The 22,566-nt window shown below is 44.7% G+C and overlaps 1 protein-coding gene across 1 annotated transcript; it reads right to left on the bottom strand.

Annotated features, from left to right (window-relative positions):
- Positions 1-161: 161 nt before the first annotated feature.
- On the bottom strand, positions 162-20,691 carry RNF10 (ring finger protein 10). The gene is made up of 17 exons (XM_014894633.2): positions 20,141-20,691; positions 14,480-14,682; positions 11,817-12,016; positions 10,733-10,823; positions 9,513-9,697; positions 9,299-9,435; positions 7,640-7,800; positions 7,178-7,306; positions 6,764-7,022; positions 6,423-6,556; positions 5,776-5,893; positions 5,356-5,457; positions 4,735-4,869; positions 3,845-3,942; positions 3,560-3,620; positions 3,250-3,408; positions 162-2,414 (listed from the first exon to the last, which is right to left on the bottom strand). The coding sequence occupies exons 1-17, from the start codon at positions 20,298-20,300 to the stop codon at positions 2,338-2,340; spliced, it is 2,409 nt and encodes an 802-aa protein (XP_014750119.2). The 5' UTR covers positions 20,301-20,691; the 3' UTR covers positions 162-2,337.
- Positions 20,692-22,566: the final 1,875 nt, after the last annotated feature.

The following is a 22,566-nucleotide window of genomic DNA, read 5'->3' as shown; positions in this document are numbered from 1 at the left end:
ACATCTGCTTTATACCTTAAGTGCACTGTTAGCCACAGGGCTATCCTGTTTCGACTGAGAAAAGCACCAGTTGTGTACACAGGAGCAGAGAGTACATGGAATGCATGGCAGAGCTACAGGCTCAACTCCATCCCCCCCATTATAAAACTCATAGGTACAAGTACTGCTTAGATATTTATTAAAGTTTACACCAATCAGTTACAGGAAAGTAGCATTGCTGGTATTATCTCGAATCCATAGGAAAACAAGATACAATTGAAGATGCTGTCCCTGTGGGGATTGCCCCTGCAGCAGGGACAGCCTGCCCTGCCCGCATCACTTTCCTTATCCTAGTGCCTGTGACATGTGGAGGTGAGGCACGCCAGCTCCAGCTATTCTCTCTTCCCAATGCAAAGAAAAGTTGACTATAAATGTGCAGATAATAGAACACAACAGATACTGGTTAGACACTTAAGTAGTTACTCCTGTTCCATAGCTTAAAATGACTTGCTGTAAACACAGTTCACTGCATATTTGAATCTCTCTTAGTTGTTTTCTCTGCCCTCACCAACTGTTTTCCCATATGCATTTAAATTATTGACAGCAAGATGTGTTACCACTTTCAGGCATCTTGTCTTAATTTCTTTGCAGTCCCTGACAAGCTGTACTGTCTTTCCGTTGAGTAGGGTTAGTTGTGACCAAGCGTGAAGTCAAGCTGCTTTCAAAGAATGTTTTGCAGGTGTTTCCTCTGTCCTGCAGCAGTTGGAAGTATTCTTTACCTCCCCCTCCTCCTGTTCTTTCTGGTTTACAGCCACATGTGATGGACTCTTTGGTACCAGCTTCCCATGAGGCACACATGTGATGCCTGTTGCTCTGAAATTAAGCACCCGTGTGCTGACATCAGCTTTTTAAATAGGGACACAACCACTGACTGCCAGTGGTGTTGGAATACCTAACTCCAGGTGCCTCAGACACACACTTCCTTGCTCAGATCAATGTCAGAGGGACAGAGCACACTGCAGCCTGTGCCACTGGGGCTGAAGACAACAGAAGACACTGTCAGTCTCCCTCCCTAATTCAGTGGTATTTTGTACCAGCACCCTGCAATTAATTCTGCCAGCAGGAAGGTAAAATTTGAATCTGTGCAATGTTCTAGGGTTCCACGCTGCTGTGACAGTTCAGCTACAGCTGAGGAAGGTGCAGTACTGTAAGTGCATGTGCATATGATTTATTGCAACAGTTGGCCTTGACTGGTACATTACACCTAAAATTAATTTTATTCAACAAAATCCATACCACTTAACTCATTAGCTCAAATCAAACCACAAGCAGTGCAGAATGTGACCACCCAAAGAAAGAGCAGGGAGGGGTCCAGAACAGATACGTTTGTAGCACAGATCAACTTAAATCCCAAAACCAAGCAGATACAGGCCCTTATCCCAGTACAAGAGAACCCCAGTTTCTTGCTGGGGTATAAAAGTTGTCTACAGACTTCAGCTATCAGTTGTTCTTCCAACTCAAGAGCAGCCAGTGTCAAACCATCATTCAGATGGTTACCAGGAGCCCTAGAGGGGAGTGTTTATTCTAGACGATCAGGTTAAAAAGAATGTATAGCCATGGCTGGCAAAAAACAAACAAAAAGTAGCAGCCTCACTCACCCACATTAAAACAGACCTGAACAACTGAGAGAAGTCAGGAGGTTCCTTCTATCACTAGTGCCATTTTGAAATACACAAATCATGAAGCCACTTTAAAACCAAGTAGCCAAGTTCTGCTTTACACTCACCTCAGCTTTGTATCTTTCCAAGCCAGGAGAACAGGAGGAATTCTTGCTCTTTAGGAAAAGAACAGATATAGCAGCTAACACTCTAAAGCCAGTAAGTTCTTTTGCCTGTTTCCAGTGCAGCCAAAACCAGTTTCTCAAGACAGCAGTTTGACAGCTTTACTGCAACAGCACTATGTCAGTCAGATGGACTTCTGACCATGAATAATTACAGGAAAATAAAGGCTCTCTGCCTTTTCTCTTGGGTAATATTGCAGTACTTTGGCAGTGCCACACAGCTGTAAGGACTTTTACACTGCTTATCAGGCCCAAAAGACTGACCCAGCAACTAGAAGCCTTGGCAGATTTGTCTCTGGGTTGTTACTTCCAAAACTCTGTTTCAGTATAAATTCATTAAGCAGTTGGAATCAAAACATGTTACTTCAACAGATACTGTCACGGTTTCCTCCTGAAGCCCCTAAAAGTCCTGGAAACACAAGTTTAGGCTGTTCAAATTTAAATACTTAAACTATAGCAGCAAAACAAAGCAAAATTAAAAGAAAACCAGGAGAGGAAACTTCTCTTGAATAGCAGAATCACTTTGTGTGAACAACAGAGGTGCTGAACAATAGCTTCTGCTTCTGTTTCTTTCTTTTCTTGCCTCCCTTTTCCTCTGTGAAGAATTAAAATGATACTGTCATTCTTGTCTTAGAACAGGAACATCACACACAAATGATAAATGGTATTCCCTGGCTTAAGTGGCTTCTACAGATCCACAACACTTCCTATCAATTCACTGAACATCAGGTAGTTTAACAAAAAAATGACTGCAGATGGACTAAGGGAGACTCTGTCACACCTGAAACAATTATAAACATGCCTAAATGATTGTAAAGTTGCTGTTGCAACAGCAGATCCTAGGACTGCATCATCCAGCAGTTTGCCTTTCCAACAAGTATCACTTTCGTACATGTCCAAAAAACCACAACTGGAGCAGAAACTCCATTGAAACTCCCAGGCCCTCCCATCCAACTCTCTCCATCTGCCAGTGCAGTCTCCAAGCAGAAGCCAAAGCTAAACATCAGAACTGAGCATTAAAAATAAGTTTCACCAGCCACCACCAGGTTTAAGTTCACCTCAATTAGTTTCACATTCCTTAACTTGAATTTCAGCTAGCAGTTACCTCGATATTTTGGTCAAACTGAAGTGGTAGTTCAGCAGCTCAGTTATTTTTAGTTTAGAAATATAAACCCTGAACTTCCTTAAGATAAAACTTAATTTAGGCTCCAGCAAAGACATGGTCAACACAATTGTCAAAAGCCATCTTTGTCCTAACAGGATTCTTTGCTAGTTGGAGATTTCAGCTCCCACTAAGAGGGTGCTTTAAGCTGACAGAAGCCCTGGTCAAGCTGTTCAGAAACCATAACCCAATAGTTTTCAGAACTGTTCTCTGGTCAATTTTTGGTCCCCAAATTTTTTTAACTTCAGAAAGTTTTCCTGCCTTTTACCTGATAAATGATCAGCTGTGGACGGCTTGTCCAGTTTCAGGAGGGCTGCCTCAATAGCTTGGCTGAAGGAATTCTGGAAGCTGGGCACAGGTATCCGGTCAGAGCTGTCACTTTCTCCATCACTATCTCCAGGCACAGGGAGTGCCAGAGTGTTCTCATCTGAAAGAGGGAAGGACATGCAGAAGGCTGTCTAAAACTTTCACCACACAAATGCCCCTCCACAATCCAGATCTTTCTTTTGAAGTCACAAGATGTGTCACATTTAGATGCATGGTAATGAACCTGAAGTACTAATAGGAAATTTTCTTACCTCTTGTCTTTGGAGCAGGTTTAGGCCACGTTTCAGGTTTTGCCTTTCCAACTCTCAACATCTATCAAAAAAGTTGTAGGATATGATTAAATTCCACATACTTGAACAATGCTGCAGACCCCCTAAGTGGCAAGAAAATCTATAAATCCCTTCAAGCACTCAAACCTTATCATGTCCCCCTAGGATTTATCCCACATTGTTTTGGTAGGGGAAGCAATTGTAGTTTCAGTCTAATCCCCAACTAAGACACAGGTAATTCTGACAACATTCACTCTGCAGGTTTACCTGGGCAAAGGAAGGGAAGGGAGACTCTTCTTCCAAACTTCCACAGAGCAATGGGCTGACCTGGCTGGCAGCAGGTGACAGCGGACTTGGAATAGACTCTAGAGAAAGGAAATGAGAATTAAAGCCTGTTGCATTTGGCCAAGGCAGTCATTATGCTGCTTATCAGGATGTAACAGAAATAAAGCTTTATTATCTACATAATTACTCATTCTGATCTTACTGGTTCTATCTGTCACACAATGGGATCTCTCAAATCTCCTGAACCTTTTTATTTAAGGGAAATTTAAGTTTGCTTGTGGTTTTTTTGTTTGTTTGAGGAGCTTCGTTTACTTATTTTGGGAAGCTGGGGGGAGCTTTTTGTTGGCTTTATTTCAGAATAACGTGTTGGAGAAGATGTGGAGATAACATAAAAAAAAAATCCAGTAGTGTTGTCCTGGCAAACACAATTTTCTTCCCTTTTTGGGGCAATCGTTTCCTTTCTTCTGCCTCGTGTAAAAGATAGGGTAACTACAGTACAGATCTCATATTGTCAAAGTAGAAGCAGTAAAAAGCAGACAAAGGAACAGAATGTTTCTTAACCATGTCTGCCTTTTGTGTTTCTCTCACAGGCAGTCTAGGAAAGAGTCATAGAACCACAGAATGGCTGGGTTGGAAAGGACTTGAAGATCATCTCAATCCACCCTCCTGCCTTGGGCAGGCACACCTGTCACTACACCAGGCTGCTCCAAGCCCCATCCAACTTCACCTTTAACACTTTCGGGGACAGAGCAGCCAGAGCTTCTCTGAAAAGCTGTCTTTGATCAGTACTGAGAAAGTTTAGCATGACCTGAGCAATAGATCCCAAAAGAATGATCAAGAGATAGATTTGATGTGTTTTTCCAGATGCTCACCTGTCTGAAACACAGGGCTTCTGCCAAGAGGAGACTGAGAGAAGCCCTGCTGATCAACACTGCTAGTTTCTCCGGAGCAAGAGGTAAAAGCAGGGAACTGCTGCAGATTCTCTAGAGCAATATGGACCTCTGGATCTAGAAAGAGATTTTAAATTAAAGCACTACACAATGTGGGGGAGGACTGTCAATATGCAAGTAATTTCAGGAGCCTAGGAGGTGCCAACTCATTTCTTTCCACTCTCTGTTTGGAGACCAGTACAAGCCCTGCTGCTGGATGGAAGCAGTTTCTAGGCCTTTTTTTGCCTTCTTCACTTTCCACTTTACATCGTGATTACTATAAAAACAGAGAGCTATGTACACCATGGAGATAGCTGTGCCCTTGAATGCCCTCCATCTCCCCCAAAATGCACGTGTATGCAGCAATTGCATAACATCATTTAACATCCTGGCTAAAACAGCTTATGTTTTTCATTATACAGACATTGTTCCTAATACTTTGTAATCTTGTTCTAAGTACACACTATGAACTACAGGCCTCAGAGGTCATCCTATAGCTCAAGAAATCAGCTCAGCAACCAAATATGACTGAAAATCCACCAGCTATGTGCCATCATGACTCACATTTGCCCTGTTTCTTGTTTTCCTCTATCTCAATCCTGCGTTCGCGCCGTCGTTCATCGCGAGCTTTCTTCTGCCGTAGACGTTTCCTCTTTTCAAGGTCATCTAGGAGCAATGCACAACACTGGATATTAAAAACCCACACCAGTACTCTAGCAAGGTTTCCTCCAGCTCTGAGAACAACCTTATAACACATAAGTAACAAAATACGCTTACAAAAAACATGCTCTTCCAAGCAGTTGGGATTTTTTATTCTTTTTGTAATTGCTGTCTATGAAACAGTGAGTTGGGGCTGTTGTGTCTAGCAGTCATCAGACAGCTGGTGCAAGAGGAGTAAAGCTTTCATGTGTGGTCTTTCTACCATTAAAGGGATAAGAACAACTTCCCCTTCATGACAGAACCTACTAGAAAGGTAGCACAAACCTGAAAACAGCTCTAAAGTCTCCTTAGAGATGACAGGTGGCTTCAGAGCCAGTTCACAAATGCTGAACTCACAGGTGAGGGGCAAGTGACAGAGGTAACGATGACGCTGTCTTATATCCTGATAAAGAGAGAGTCATATGTCACCACAAGGACTAGAGGCAGCCATGGTGATGAATGGAAATAGAATGCACAACATTCATCAAATCAAATGGAAAAAAATAGCACCAGTGACACAATAGTTACTTTAAAAACTACAAACATATGACAGATGCCCTGAGTCAGAACCAAATGTTCCAAGATCTCCACCAGCTACATCATAATCAGACTTGGATGCAGTTACTCCAGCTCGCTTACTGATCTTCAGGTTCTTCCTCCCTTCTCACTCACATCACTGGAATAAAATTCTGCAATACCAGACTTGCAACACAATTATTTTTGTACTGGACCTTCTAGGAAAAAAACCAAAAACTATACTGCAGCCTACTTATCAAGTGCAACATAAGGCCCAGCACCTTCCACAGATGCCCCTCACAGACTAGCATCCATTCATACTTATTATTTCTTACTACTGAAGAGAATCAAGTCTCCTCTACCATGATCAACCTGTTAAAACAAGGCCCTTAATTAATAAGAAGATAAATAACTACCTCTGTCATGGAGTAGCCTGTTATCTCCACTACAGCTGCAGTTATCTTCTCTGGACTCTTCTCCAAGCTGCCATATTCACGCACAAGGCACCGAACGTTCACAGGGTGAAGGTACATGCACTGCCCATCCTCCGCTGAAAGGCAACACACCATCACTCCTTCTTTGCCTGCTCATTTTCAGTACCCTCCTCCCCACCTCAGGACATCCTCCACTAATAAAATTAAAGCTCCTTTCTGAGCTCCTGTGGGACTTATTTTATGAACTGACAAACACATTCCTCAAGGAGGGTCCCAAAGGGGGCATCTCTGCCCCTATGATTCCAGGATTTCACTGCACTGACCTTGATAGAAATAGTAAAAAGGAGAGTTGCCAAGATGTCCACTGCTAACTGTATCTTTAGATTCTTGGCAGCTTGTTTCAGCTGGATTTGGTTCCTCTACAGTGTTCGTAACAGGTTCTCCTACAGTGTCCACCTCAGGTACTTCCTCCTCATCCAGCACTGCCTCTTCTACTTCCACAGGAGGCGAAAGGGAACTTGCCAGGTCAGAGCAAGGCTCCACAAGCTCCTCATCGAATGCAGAGAGATATTCCACATCACACTACCACAGCAGAGAAGACAGAGTTAGTACCACGCCACCTACTTCAAAGATTATCATCTCTGCAAAAATCTTTGGCACGAGTTCACCACACACTGCAGTGTGGAGTGGCAGAATTAAGTGTTAACAGGATCTGCCAGAGCAGATTCGTCACCCACCTTTTTCTCTTGGGAAGCAGCAGGCTCCACAGCTTTGGAGCTTTCTAGGACCAATTCTTCCACAGCTGCACTGAGTCCAGCAATGCCATTGTTTTTATCCTGGTCAGCAGAGAGTGCTGTTTCTCGCTCCTGCAGATCATCCAAAGGGATCACGTTTCAATTTGCCATTTAAGCAAGGAGACCACCCCCATAGTTATTTTTAGCCTTGCCCTGGCATTTCTTTACTAGAATACCATCCCATAAAAACCATTCTGCTGTGTTATCCTGAACACCACATCAGATACCTGGGGCCCAAAGGCTACAGTCTCCTTCAAGGTGTGTAATGCTACTCCAGCAGCAAACACCAGCAACTTGCTAGACCAGAATAATCACACACAACCATCCATGCAGCAGAACAAGGATGCTCAGTAATCAGCATAATCTAAAAATAAAGCTACTAAAAGCCTCCCAAGAGGTTGTTACCTTCAGCTCCTGGATAGCTGCCTCAATGAAACAGGCTTCTGGGGTGTGTTTTTCTTCCTCATACTGTTTCAGTAATGCTGCTTTCTCCTCCAGGATCACCAGCTGCAAGACCTGCTCCCTGGATGCCAGAAGCAGCTTTGAATACTGACTGTGCTGGTCATCTGCACAGAAAGAGAACCAAATCATTAATGTCTGCATGCAGAGCCACCAGTTGGGACTGCTGCTTCTTCTGAAGTTTTGTTACTGCTTACTTTTGTAAATTTATCTCCAAGGCCAGACAACACTCAGCAAGAGCTTGATACAGACTCCACAAATTACCACTGTATCACAAGCTGGTGTCACATAGCTGCTCTGACACATATCTCCCCCACACAGCAGTTCATCTGCCACTTCACCACCGAGTTGCTACACATCAGTAAAAATCAAGCCTGAAGTTCTACACTGTAGGAGCATCACCTTTGAGAAGCCTTGTGGGCGTCAAGGCTTCCTGAAACAATGCAGTCTGAAGCTTCTTCCTCTTTTCTCAAAAATACTGCTGCTGGAAATTTCTGCAAAGCCACCCTGGTTCGACTCAAACTAGTTCATAAGCCCATATGTATTAAAAATCCATACAAAACATTATTATGAGGTTTTTACAAGAAGTACAGCAGAAATAGTAAGCTAAAGAATTGCAGTTTAGCAAAAGGTGACCATTCCTGTAACTTTACAGCAGCAACAGCATCCTATATTAACACAGTCCCTGCATTCACTGCTCCCCAAGGGTCCAACCTTGCCTACAGACACCAAGTTAATGGTGAATCTCCTGGCTTTAGAGTATTCTCAAATCCTTTATTTGTTCCTTTGTTTTTTTTATGAAAGGACTTAAAAGTCCCCTACTTTCAAATACTGAGAAACATGTAAGACCACAGCCTGCATGCTGGATATCCATCACATGTTAGAAGACTTGACTTTTTCCAGAGGGTTTAAATGCATGCAGCCTTTCCTAAATGTGACTGCAAAATGAAGTGAGCCAAGACAGCCCACAAAGCAGCAATGCTCAGTAAAATTATTTCTTTAGTCACAAAATTTTTGCGATACTAACAGATAAGATGATGATGAGTTAGTCACACTCTTGACTGGAGAAAACTGAAGATGTCAGGCAACAGATGTTTGGAATAGGTTTGCAATAATTTTGATTATTTCCCCATAGCATTCACTGACTTCAGTTGATAAGTGAAGATGATGAAAACCTTGTTGAAGATTACAGCCTTGAAATAGTTTAGACACAGAGACAGTTATTTTTGTGAAGCTGTATAATGAGTCAGGAGGAAAAAAGTTAAAGACACTGAAGAGCCGATAAAAACAGTAAGAGTCACACCAATGACTGCAGGGTACAAAGGACACATCAAATTATAAGCAGTGACTGCAAAGACAGGAGTCTGCAGTTCAGTCACTTGAAGGGACACAGCACACAAGTTAAAGCCTTTACAGAAAAGCAGTGTGAGTAGAAAGTTTACTGTTAATATGTGATCATTAAGCTGTTCTGCTGCTAAGCCCCATGTTTTGCAGTCTGGTGTATTTTAAGATGAAGTATGGCATTGCCAGGGTCAATTGTCTCTACACAAATCCTGGTCACAGTCAGGAGCAGGATTCCAACCACCAGGATTCACATACACTCACCTCTGATGTAAACAGGCTGAACCACATTCATCCACTGGGACTTGGGCAGTGCTACCAGAACACCCTTCTCTCTTCTCATGAGCTGCATCGTAATGGTATCACCGATTGCATACTGACGTGTTTCCATAGCAACAACACTGTAATGTATGGAGGTGGTTAGCAGCGTAAAAACAACATTTCAAAGAGATGTGTGATTTAATTAATATTGTCTCACCTCTTGAGATCCTTCTTATGAACAGAGCCATAACAAATAGGACACTTACTCCAGGTCTTCTCACTCAGGGAGAGATAGTGAAGGATACATGCCCAGCAGAAGATGTGCCCACAGCGGGTGATCTTGGCGGCGGTCGGTGGGTACAGACATATGGGGCAAGAGGGCACTTCATGGCTACAGATTCGCTGAAATGGCACATGAGAACAGTACAAGTTTTAGACACAGAAATCAGTTCCTGGGATCCAGAAAAAGCCACCTGTAAGAGCTACTCTAACATATTATCTTCCAGCTCTTTAGGCTCTGTTTATTTACCAAGAAATTAGTGCACTGTGAACTAACACCTTCAGACTGCACAGGGAATAACCTTCTAAGCAACCCATCTTATTTCTTATGTCTTATTTCTACTCTAGTGACATTAAAAAGTGAGTCTTCTCATGTTTCCCTTCACGTATGCATTATCTCTAAGACTTAGCAGCATCTTCATCGTGCGAATTCAGACAGTGAGAAGATGGCAAGCGAGCTCTGTGGCCCCTCCCACAAGCAGACCTGTGCAGCCCTATGGAACTGTGAGACTGAACTTACCCACTTCCATGAACATGCTAGGTCTAGTCAGACACTTGAGTAGCATCTCTGTGTGGCAGAGACATAACTGCCAAGCAAGCACCTAGATGTTTTCAGCTCTCTTGTAGTGACAGGTAACAGTAAGCCTACCTCCTCTCCACCTACACCATGCACCAGACTGTCTTGGCAGATATAAATTTCTGCTTGAGGCAACCCAAAACTTCTGACCACAATTCTCAAGAGATTTTCCATTTTGTTGCTAGGCAAGATAGGCCACCTATGCACAGAATAATTCTTCAAAATTCTACACTCTAGTCCTCTTCCATGGACTCATGCCCAAGTTTTCTGTTAATATCTCGATCACAAGGACTCTGTCTACAGAATGTCAGATACTATTTTTGATGAGCTCCCATCTGCGAAAGCAAGAAGAAGCTGCTAATTTTCCTAATAGATTTTAGCACTTCTCTTTTCCTGTCATGAAAGTATTTCATAATATATTCCATGACAGATCTTTCCCAGTATTGTGGGAGTGACAGAAAAGGCCTCAACTCAAAAACAGCTGAGTTTTATGTAACATCACAGAGGGAAAGAGGTAGTTAAAGACAGGTTGAGGTTCTTAAGAAGGAAAAAAAAAAAAAATCTAGCCCATCACAACTGACCACTTGCTCCACAAAGTCCCAGTTGACCAAGGTATCTGGATCAGCAAAGTGGACTGTGTAGTCCTGTTCTTCAGAGACAACAAACTGGCAGCTGGGGAAAGGCAAAGAGACAGATGATCCACTCAGTTGTTTCTAAACTTTTTGAGAACTATCCTATAGGATTCTCTGAGCTTCTTCTTTGTGCAGCAGAAAACTACCGGGTGCAGTCAGTAACTTCTATCAACAAGAAATCAAGTGTTCAGTTCACAACCAGATTTTCAGGATACAGGTGTGTCCAATGTCAGACACAACATCACACAGTAAGTACAGAATGAGCCAGGCAGACTGGTTTTCCAGAAATGTGTAAGAAACAAGTCAGCTGCAATGGGGATCTATTAAAAAACAGAATTCACAAGGGGAGAAACACTGTCACAAAAACTACGATTACTGGGGTTCCTGCAAATAGACTTCACTACAATAAGCCACAAAATATTATGGAGAAATCAGAAGCATCAACGCTGAAAATACTTTTAATCTTTAACATAATCAGAGATAGGAAGTCCTGAATACACTTCACATTCTGGGGAAATTTCCAGTCAAATGGAATTCTGCTGTTAGGTTACAATACTGATCATCATTCGGGTTATACTACATACTTTGGGGCCCACAAAATAATCAGCGTTTTAAGCACTAAGACCCACATAAGTAATTGCCTTTAGCACTTTAAAATTCAAATTAGCTTTCATCTAGCAACTGCTATCCCTTCCATCTCAACAAACCAACTTTTGGAAACAACCATTTTCTGTAAGGAACTATACAGGTATTCCCAAATAGGAGTGTCACGTCCCAAAGCCATACTTGAAAATTTCAGCAGAAGAATTTTGCTTGTATCTAAAGGACTCACTCCATCAGATATCTTTCAAATAGGTGAAGATAACATCCCTTTAAAATATAGTCACTACCACTAAGAACACTACAGAAAGGTAATTTCACTGTGGAAAAGACAATACAATTAGTCAAGCCTAAATACAATTCCCTGTCTTGTCACCCCTTACAGCTCCATGTCTCTGCAGAAGTCTGAGAGCCCCGTGGATCTCCCACTCACTTGGCCTGCAGGAAAAGTTCCTTGTTGAACGGTTTATGTCCCCACTTGTTCCTTTTCCCCCAGTTGCCATGTCCATTCCCATCAAAATGTCCTGCTTGGCCACGGGGTTCAAAGGTGAAGTTCAGTAAGTGGTTCAGATTAATCTTCTTGGGACCAGAGAACTGGGCAGGGCTGAACTCTGCCCGTTGAGCCTCTGCTACCTAGGAGAGAAGAGCATTTGTTAGAAATTGCTGGAGTTTACAGCAAAGGCATCAGTACAGGCAGACATTCAGGCCCCATCAGTGATAGCACACGGAACATGCAACATCTACTCACTCACCTTCTCCCATCCCTGCTCTGCAAATCAAGTAGTGCAGCATTAGAAATGCACGAGAACCTGAAAGTCAGAACTCAGTGGTCTTACCCCACACTAAGCAAAAGGAGGAGAGAGTTAAAAGAACCACAAGTAAAAGCTGGCAAAACACAGTCAAGAAGAAGTTGTTCAAATCCTGACAATACTCTCTTAGAAATACAAGCTTGATTACTGTCTGCATAGACTACTTTTTTTTTTTTGTTAGTTTTCATGAGGAAATGAATCAGAATTCAACAGAGGCAGCAGGTGAATTTTCAGCCAGTGATCTAGGTGAAAAGTGCTGCTCATTCATCAACACTGAAAAATCAGAGTATCAGTTAAAGCCCACAAACACTCTCCAGTACTTAGATCCACATCTGCAAAAGTGCCTCAGTCTGGTTTTACCTTGATATCAGCAAGGCCAACACAATTACATTCACAATACCACTATCACCTGTAAATTTGTGCCCCTGAAGTGGTTGGTCACAATCTTCAGAGGGTAAACTTTAGCCTGTTTAGAAGACTGGTTGGCAGAGTCTCGTGGGAGGGAATGCTGAAGGGCAAAAGAGTCCAAAACACTGGACATTCTTCAAGAAATCTTAAAGGCACAGGAACATGCTGTCCCCTTGTGCTAAAAAATGAGGGAAGATCAACCTGCTCAGAGAGTTTTAAATGGAACTCAAGAAAAAAAGGAATTTATAACCTGAGGAAGAAAGGATGGGAACTCAGCAACACTACAGGGATGTCAGGAGGTTATGCAGGGAAAGAAGAGAAGGGCCAAAGCCTGACTAGGACTTAATCTGTAACTGCTGTAAAAGACAAAAAGATGTTTCCATAAAAACATCAGCTACAAAAAGAGAGCTAAAGAAAATCCCTGTGCTTTATTGGACACAGAAGGAAAAACAGTGGCAGTGGTGAGGAAAAGGCTGAAGTATTTAATGCCTTCTTTCCCTCAGCCCTTAATAGTAAGATCAATTGTCTTCAGGGTACCCAGTCCCCTGAGCTGGAAGACTGGGACAAGGAGCAGAATGAAGCCCCATACTCCAGAGAAACAGTCAGGGATGTGCTGTGCCACTCAGCCCCAAAACCATGGGGCTGGATGGGAACCACCCACAGGGATTGAGGGAACTGGCAGCAGTGATCATCACCAGCAATCCTGGGAAACTGGGAGGTCTCAGCTGACTGGAAGTCAGCAAACATAACACATACCTACAGGAAGGGCTGGGAGGAGGAGCTGAGGAATTACAGGCCTGTCAATCTGACCTCTGTGATGGGCAAGGTTATGGAAGAGATCATTCTTCAAGCCATCACACAGAGTGTACAGGACAAGCAGGGAATCAGGCCCAGCCAAAGTGGATTTATGAAAGGCAGGTTCTGCCTGACTAACCTGATCTCCTCCTGTGACAAGGTGACACAATGCATGAGGGAAAAGCTGTGGATATGGTCTACCTGGACCTTAGAAAAGCCTTTGGCACAGTTCCTGACAGGATTCTCCTGAGGAAACTGGTTGCCCATGTGCACCAAACAGAGTAAAAAAGTATTCTGGATGGCTGGAGGGAGCAGAGGGACATGGGGTGATACCCAGCTGGGTCCCCACCAGGGGGGTTCCCCACAGCTCAGTATTTGGGCCAGCCCTGTTTAATGCCTTTATTAACAATCTGGACAAGGGGATGGAGGACACCCTATGCAAGTTCACAGATGACACCAAGTTAGGCGAGAATGTAGATCTGCTGAAGGACAGGAAGGCTCTGCAGAGGGATCTGAACAGGCTGGACTGATGGGCCAAGGCCAATGATGTGAGGTTCAACAATACCAAGTGCCAGGTCCTACACCTGGGTCACAACAGCCCCTTGGAATACTCCAGGCCTGGGAAAGAGCAGCTGGAAAGTTGCCCATCAAGAAAAGTTGCCATCAAGACCTGGGGGCGTTAGTAAACAGCAGCTGAACATGAACCAGGTGTGCTCAGGTGGGCAAGGCAGCCATTGGCACCTGGGCTGTACTAAAATAGTGTAGCCAGCAGGAACAGGGCAGTGAAATTGTGTCACTATGTATCTTCATAGAGGACCCATCACGAGATAGGTATGTGGCCTGTCTTGGCACCCATTCCTCAGATGGCATTGTTCCTTAGAGCAGAGCAAAGAGCACTCCTCTTCTGTAGCTGCCAAGTTGCTCTGCTCACACTGCCTCTGGCATCTCAACGATGTCAGCACCTCTTATTATTCTCTCCCTTCCCAACCCAGGAACTGAACACAGCAGACCTATCTAGGCAGGTCAGGGTGATCCTCTCATCCCAAGAAAGGAGGCCTTGGAGTCATGGCATTACACTTCTCACCTCATCTCGTCTTCCACCATTAGAAGAGCTAAAAGATTTGCCACTTCCGCCACTGCCTCCCCTTTGAGGGGGCATCTTGTTAAAAGCTTTGCTTTTCTGTGAATTGGAGCGACGGGACTGACTGGAAAAGTTCTCATTTTTGGAATATGAAGTCTCTCTTTTACGATTATAACGCTGCTTGGATCCATTCGCATTCTTTCCATCTGAAAGGAAAATAAAAGAAGAATCAGATCAGCAGCCTCAGAGTTAGCCCCATGTACTGCACCTCAGCTAAATTCATCTCAGAGATGAGCTCACCTCAGCCACAGTCTTAAGGGCAGTGTTAATCAGGATATTAAATCCCCCCAGCAACCCAAACCACTTCATTCCTATCACTGCCCAAAGAGTTTAAAAGAAGGCATTTGCTGTGCTCTACCTTTTATAAAAAGAGTTGAATTTCTTTTTTCCAGATTTGGAATTGCCACCACCAGATATTAGTGTGTTGCTTGGTATTAAGTTATAAATACTAACATTACATATCACATCTTCATGCCCCATCACAAGAACTGACAACAATTAGGTTCTTTTTCACTTAATTTGCATAAAACACACAATTTATCATATTTATCACACATAAAATACACTTCATAAATACACTGCTGTGTTTTTCTTGAAGGCTTCCATTGCCTGCTTTCACTCACTTCTTTACTCTATGCTTAAAAGATCTCAGCAGATCTAATTCTGCTTAAAAAATACTTTCATGCCATCAGGCCAACAAATGTTAATAGATCCTCAAGCACAAACCAAACCCTTTTCTGGCCTTGCAGGGCACATACCCAAGATCTAAGTACTAAGTCCACCAACCTATGCAACAAGGACTGTTTGCCAAAAACCTAACTTAACACACCACTGACCCTAACACAGGACACAGTGGTGAAGCACAAAGCAAAATACTACAGGAAAAAAGAGCAGAAAAATCAGTCCAGCTCTTGAGAGGCGTTTTCTGTGCCTCAACAGCTGCTAAATGAAACTGCTAGAAGAGAGTTAATACTATGAAGGTATTTCTAGTAGTCTTAACACAAGATCAGAGCTGCCCAAGGACACAACAGGCTGTGGACTGGGTGCTTAACCTGGCACTTTCACCACCCACCCCAAGTTTTATTTGTAGCAGAGGTATGGTGATAAGCTCAGAAACAAAACTCCTCGGGCCCCACAAGTCATCTATCCATATCAGCCAGCCCAAAGTCACTCTGGATACTCAGTAAACATTACACAAACAGCAAGACCTCACACAGTATCTAGTTGCATTTTATAAAAGCCTATTAGTTTCCCTTTTCCCACTTTGTAGTCTTCCTCCCCATCCCTTAACATAAATCTTACGTGCCAGGCAAACACATCACTGTGATTCAGGATCACGTTTCCCATATGGGCAGATTCATTGCCAGTGCTTCGTTTTTCCCTTTCCCAGCACCACTCCCCATATACCTAAGCATTTAAAACAGTCAGAATGGCATCATCCACATAAAGTATCCTTTGTTGTTATTCTTTTAAGTTTTTTCTTCCACCTGTATCCCCCAGAAAAGGTGAGCTGAGAACATGCTGTGTGTTGTTGTATATTACTGAGGATCCAATGTCTTAAGAATAAATTAAGAAATAAAAGTGGCTGGACCAGGCTCTGTGCTGGTCTGCTTGTGCTGTTTCTTGCACTTGTCAGACTTCTTTGGCTGCAGCTAAAACAGGACACTATCATTACTTTCACACGATATGACAGGCCCATATTGCAGACAAACTTCATCATCAGAACTGGTAATTTACTCTGCTATTCAAAAGGCTGATCCTTTAATTCAGAATTAAACCAACTCTGTCAGAACCACAGCTGTGTAACTCAAACACATGCCTGCATAGCTGGCAGTGCTTTAATGCACATCAGGCTAAAAAGGACATGGCTTGAGCGTTATCAGGACAAAACACACCAGAAGCTGCCAAGTACTAAGGGTGTGACCAGGTCTGGCTGAATGATTAGACAGACCTTTTTTGAAAATGTTTGTAGGGAAGAAGGAATAACCAACACCTCAGAGTCTCTGGTAAAAAATTAAGTCATTTTGAAGAGGTTTGGACTATTCCTGAAGTTACTCAGGAGCAGAACTTGTCGGTTTAGAGCTCAATCACCCTCTTAAATCTGAAAATGCACTACAGGGGCACATGCCTGTTGTGTCTGTACTACTTTGTAGTTTCTCTGCCATCTTCAAATGGGGAAAAGAAACAACCCAAAAAAGTCAGTCTAAAGCGGGTGTTTACAAGGCCCCAGAACAAGGAACAGCTCATTCCTGGAGCTGCCAGAAGAATTTCCTACCACTTAAAGTTTTAATCGAGTTACTCACCATCAACTTTGTCAGTCAGATGGTTTACACACATTCCTGTCATACTAGAGGTCCTTTTAAGGCACCTCCTAGAGCCTTCACATTTTATAGGAAAGAATTATCCACTTGTGCCTTTTTTAAAAAGACCCTACAGCACTCTAACAATGCTTTAAACCTGATTGTACAGATTAGTAATTTCACCCCCTCCCTCAGGAGAATAACTGACCTCAGTAGAAGCCTGGTCCATCATAGTAATGAAACTGTCAGCAGACAACCAGGAGCTTGGAGAATGCATCTGTAAATTGGAACAGCTTTCCCCTACCCTGAATCTAAGCAACTAATCTTCCAACCTTTCCAGCATGCCACACGTCAGGGAGCTCTCTGCTTTCTATCATCCATCCCAGCACTCCCACAAAGTGCATGGCAGGACAGGCTGCATTCAGGCACAGAGAAAAGTGGGAGATTTTCACTGCCATCCTCTCTTGTGATATCCCAGTTTTAAGCAGGGTAAGTTTGGATTTGGTAGTTTCTTTTTTGCTTCTTTTCTTGGCAAATCAGGAGTCAGCAACAGCCAGAATGCTGGAGAGATACTTGCTCTTCACTCAGCTCCTCAGTTAGTCCTTCTGTTTTCATGGCATCTAACCTATACATATATATACAGATTATGTGGATTTTTCTACCCATTCACGCTCCAAGAGACTTATAAAAAATACTGTCTTTGTAATTTAAAAACACTGGCAATAAAACTGTTCTGGCATTTTGGAGCAAGCCCTGAGATTTGTGGTTTCTCCTGCTGCTAGAGGACCTGTATCTCCAAAGACCCAGAGAGAAGAGATGAAGTTCACAGCGTTAGAAGCAGCTGTAGGTGACCACTTGGGCACTGGAGCTGCAATTGTTTGCTATTGGGGTGACAACTGCTGTTTCCTTCCACCTTTTTCCCCCCCCCCTCTTTTCTGCTGAGCTGTGCTGAAGCCAGCAGCATTGCATAAGGGATCTGGATCACACTAAAGCCACAGGGTGGTTTCATGAAAACACACCGAGGCCACTGCAGCTGCCAAAGCAAACATCCCAGTGAGCAGGAGGTGACCGAGCTCCCACAGCCCAGCCAAGCAGGCTCACACTGGGTGTGATAAGGCCCAAGAGCATTTGTGACAACTAACGCTGTCCATCAGCTCTTGAGGACTGCAGAGAACCCCAGCAAGCCTATTTTGCCTTAGCTACTTTATTCCATCTAATTGGATGAGATTCCTATTGGCTACAGTACTCTACTTAGCCAGTATCTGTATTGAAAGAGAAGCTACCCAAGGATTCAGGAATATCCATCTCTTCATTTGCTCAGCTGGACAGTTATGACAGGTGACTCTGGAAAGCATCAAATGGCAAGTGCTTGACTGGATTTAACCCAGTGACCACATGAGGAAGGTCTGTGGTCCACAAGATTACCTTCCACTTCAGAGGGACACAAGATTTCCAGCATACATCCTATACCTGTCCTTAAAGGGGTGTACCACATCAGCTACTAGGACAGTGATAAGGAACTCAAGAAAAAGATTCCATATGGTGACATGCCAGTGTCCTACAAGCAACAGCCATGAAAACACAGCCACAGTTTTACCCAGCTGCATCCTGTGCAGCTGTTTGCCCTAATTTCACCAAGGGAATCTTTTCATTTTAGTTTTCAGTACCCTCCAGTTAAGAAATTCCTAAATAAACATCTACTCCCATGAAAGGAGATTCTAATTTGTCCAGGTCTCTTTGACACCCAGTAAAGGAAGCAACACCTCCTTCTGCCCTCCACTGTAGCTCAGAAACAAGTATAACTGAAGTAGAATTATGCCATGACAAAATTTTCCTCTGTTCTATTAAAAAAAAAAAAAAAAAAAAAAAAAAGAAGGTCTTAAAAAGTTTTGGTGTTTATTTAATAAAAAGTTTTGGTCATCAGGATTTCTCTCCCCACTTCTCCTATGCTACCAGTGCCATTATTTCAAGCCTGTGAAAGGTGAGTGACATTCCACAAAAATCACTTAACATTTTTATTCTGGGCTGAAACAATAAGCCTTCTACGCCCTTCCTCAGTCCAGATACTGTGTCTTCTATACAAAGGGATATCAGCCAGAGCACAAATCATCTTAATCCCTTCCTGAAAGATGTTTGTATTCTGTGAACAATCCTCCACAGAGCATCACATACCACTACAAAAGAAGCTGGAGTGAGAAGGTGTCTCTTGGCAAGACAGGGACAGAAAAAGTTCTTCTTAAAAAGACTTCCAAGTGTTTGAATTTAAAGTTAAAATTTCACTGTAATTGCACAGTTACACCACAGCCTGGGGAGCTGTGGGTGAGTCACCTCCCATGTCCCACTTCTGTCAATCCTGGAAGGTCAATTAATACAGGTGAAGAGCAGGTAATACTTGGCTACCCAGGACATGACTATGCTTAGAAGGTCCAAAAAGGAGTCAACAAACACCTCCAAGATACTCATTTTGTTAACCCTGTGGAGTGCACTGCTGTTTTCTCAGAGGCCTCAAGTAATACAGCTGAAACAAACCACTGAGGAGGAAGGAAATTAGTACAGCAATGGTGGTGTAGCAACCTGTTGACACTCTCTCGTATACTTCCAGGACTAAAATCACCAATTTTAATCACTACTGCCCCATTTCTAGGTTTTAGAGAGAGAGGAAAAAGAAAAAAATAAAAAGGTTGCCCGGAACACTCTCTTCCTAAACAAGTTTAGAGAGCAAAGTGGGCTTAGGTCTTACCTTGAAATGACGACAGGAACCACACTGGCTCCTGACAAACTGCTCTGTCAGCAGAACCAGCTGTTTGCAATTCCAGGTGTGACACTTTGGGTTGAATGCCAGATGAGCAAACAACAGCCACCTAACTCTGAGCTGCCCCAAAGCAGGTCACTGACACACCGGGGCAAGGGGAATGCTGTGTACGGATACCAGACCCCGTCAGTGTGGAACAACACGAGTACAAAATAAAGTTAAGGGCTCTATTTACAGGCACAGTGGATGTATGTTCTTACTATAGCACCACGGCTTTAGCTCTCAAGCTGATTACTCCAATACTAATGAAGATAAAGCATTAATCCTTAAAGGAAGAGGAGAGTAGGAATCCCAGCTCACCAAACAGCGTGCAGAGCCGGAAGAGGAAGGAAAAAGAAACCCAAAACAGGCAGTGACCTGAAATGCCGCCTATTAAACCCCGCTGAGACACAAACAACCCGTCAAGGCGAAGCTCAGCTTCCCCACGAACGCAAGGGCGGCACAAGGCCGTCTGTCCCCGCAGCCCCACGCTCACCCCCTCCCAGCTCTCACCGCCTTTGGGCTTAGACTCCCCCGCGGCGGGCCCGGCCGAGGCGGACCGCGGTTGCTGCCCTTTGCTGCCGGCCGAGGATCCGGGCGCACCGGAGCCGCAGGGGCTGTTCTTGTCCATGGCGGGGGCTGCGGGGGTCGCGCCGGGCGGGCTCTGCAGCATCAACGGGCGCCCCGAGCGAGCGGCGGCCCTGGGCGGGGGGACACGACGGGCGCTGGCGGAGCCGGCGGGGGCCCAGGCTCATGGCCCGCGGGGGCGACCGGCGGGGGCGGCGCAGCGCGGACTCGGCCTCCTTCATGGCGACATCTTCTCGCTGCTCTGCTCGAACCGGGGAAGGCCGCGGAAGGCCAGGCCGGGCCTGCGGGGCTCCGGGCGCGGTGGAGGAAAGAGCTGCTCACGGAGCCCCGCAGGGCCCGGCGCTGCTGCCGCCCGAGGGGTCGGCACCACCCCGGCACCCACCGGCTGCTCGGCGCCGCACCGGCCCCGGCTCGGCCGCCGCTGCCCCGTAATGGCGACGAGTCGCCCGCAGCAGTAGCCGGACCCGGATGCAGCCGGTCCGGGCGGGCCCCTGGGCATGACGGGATTTGTAGTCCTGGGCCGCGCGGAGCATGCCGGGAGCTGCGGATCGGGCCCCTCACCGAACCCGGAGCCCCGCCCGGAACCGAAGGGACCGCCCCCCCCAGCAGCGCCCGGCGAGGTAGAAAATATTTGATATAAAATCACTGCCACCGATTTATAGCAAATAAACGTAAAAGTTAAAAAAAAAAAAAAAGTACCTCAAGAGGCCTACTTGAAGTGATATTTTTAAACTTTTCCCTCAAAGCAAAAGGGGAAAAAAACCCACAAGGCAACTCGGATCCTAAAAGCATTTCTTTTAACCTTTAAAATGCATTCTTGAATGCATCTCTGATGCCTTTTCCATTATTTTAGGGATGAGAGCTTCAAGTTCTGCAGGAGAGCAATTCTCACCTTCTTAAAAAAGTATGGGTAAAGCATGTAAGGGCATCCTTACCCTCATAATTCATACCATGATCTGAATCTGCAGCCCCTCAAGTAAAACTTCACTACTAGTTTTGTACACACAGGCCACATGCTCTGTAACACCACTATGATCAACAAATCCAGGAATTTGTGTTTTACACATTTCAAACAAATCCTCTACAAATATTATTTTAAGAAAAGCCTCATAAAGGCCTTATTTTAACATCTGATTGTTCCCTATTTAGGTATATTATTCTTAGAATTACTCACCAAGCTGAGAGTGTAGTTACCACATTGTTTATATCTTCTAGATTTCAGGGGGAAAAACTCTCAATTTTCTAACAAAGTTGCTCCTCCACATTTGAAAAAAACCAAGAAATAGCACATGCAGTAGCAGAAAGAGAGTGCAGAGACACGAAACTTTTAAAAGCAAAACACATTTTTATTAGCAAATTAGCTGGCTGTGGAAATAAAATAAATACAAGGAAGTATTTATTTAGTCAAAAAAAATAACCATATAGCCCAAATAAAGTTCAATAGGAAGATATTAATAACAAACTAACTTGCCCTCGTTACATGAGCTGCAGGGCCACACTAACACTGCATTCCTCCATCGCTTCAGACAGGTCCGTATCCTTTATCACAGCCGTCAGATCACACATGGTCATCTATAATAAAAATGCATTCAAAGGTGCAGGAGCAGCTCCCTGCCAGAACCACCTGCTGCCAAGCAGACCCAGAGATATCGTCATTCCCAGCGCGTTCTCGGGCGCCGCTCGGTGCCTCCGCCGTGGCCGGGCAGCGTTGACCGGGCGTGCCGGGCACGGGAACGGCGGGGGCTGTGGAAGGACTCTCAGGTCCCCCCACGCCTCGCCCGCGCTCCGCCACCCCCGTCCGGCTCCGCCGCCATTGTTCCGGAGTGCCCCGGCCACGCCCCCTGCGCGCCGGCCGCCAGCCATTGGTCACCAGCCACTGGTCATCAGCCATTGGTCCCCGCCAGGAACTCCCCAGGAGTTCATTGGCCAGAAACAAGGGATGGGCGGGGCGATTCCCCACCCCGGCGTGCTGCGCGCCCCCCTCCCGTTTCCATGGCGACGGGAACGCCGCCGGTTCCGCGGCTCCGGTGACCGGGGACACCAAGGAGAGCAGCTGCGGCCTAGCTCTGCCTAAAACAATTATAATGCTGTGGACGCTGTAATGAACAGAAAGGGGATTCGGCTAAAAGCCTCTCTGCTCCTGAAAGCACCGTTAGCTGTACAAGAGCCAGAGCCTGGGTCGTTCTACTGGCGTGGCTGGCCATTACCTCTGGTTGGCGCAAGGAACTTTGAGACCATGCTGGGAAGAGTTTCAGAGTTTTTTCTCAGTACCATAGCTGCTATCTGTCTGTGGTTACTGGAAAAACACAGAGGACAGTTGGCTTATCTTCAAGGCTCCATATTTTCCTTCA

This window comes from Sturnus vulgaris, chromosome 19, assembly GCF_052056855.1.
Source record: "Sturnus vulgaris isolate bStuVul1 chromosome 19, bStuVul1.hap1, whole genome shotgun sequence".
In the NCBI taxonomy this organism is placed as follows: Eukaryota; Metazoa; Chordata; class Aves; order Passeriformes; family Sturnidae; genus Sturnus; species Sturnus vulgaris.
The sequence above is the reverse complement of the archived record's forward strand: the minus strand, read 5'-3'. Positions and strand labels throughout refer to the sequence as shown.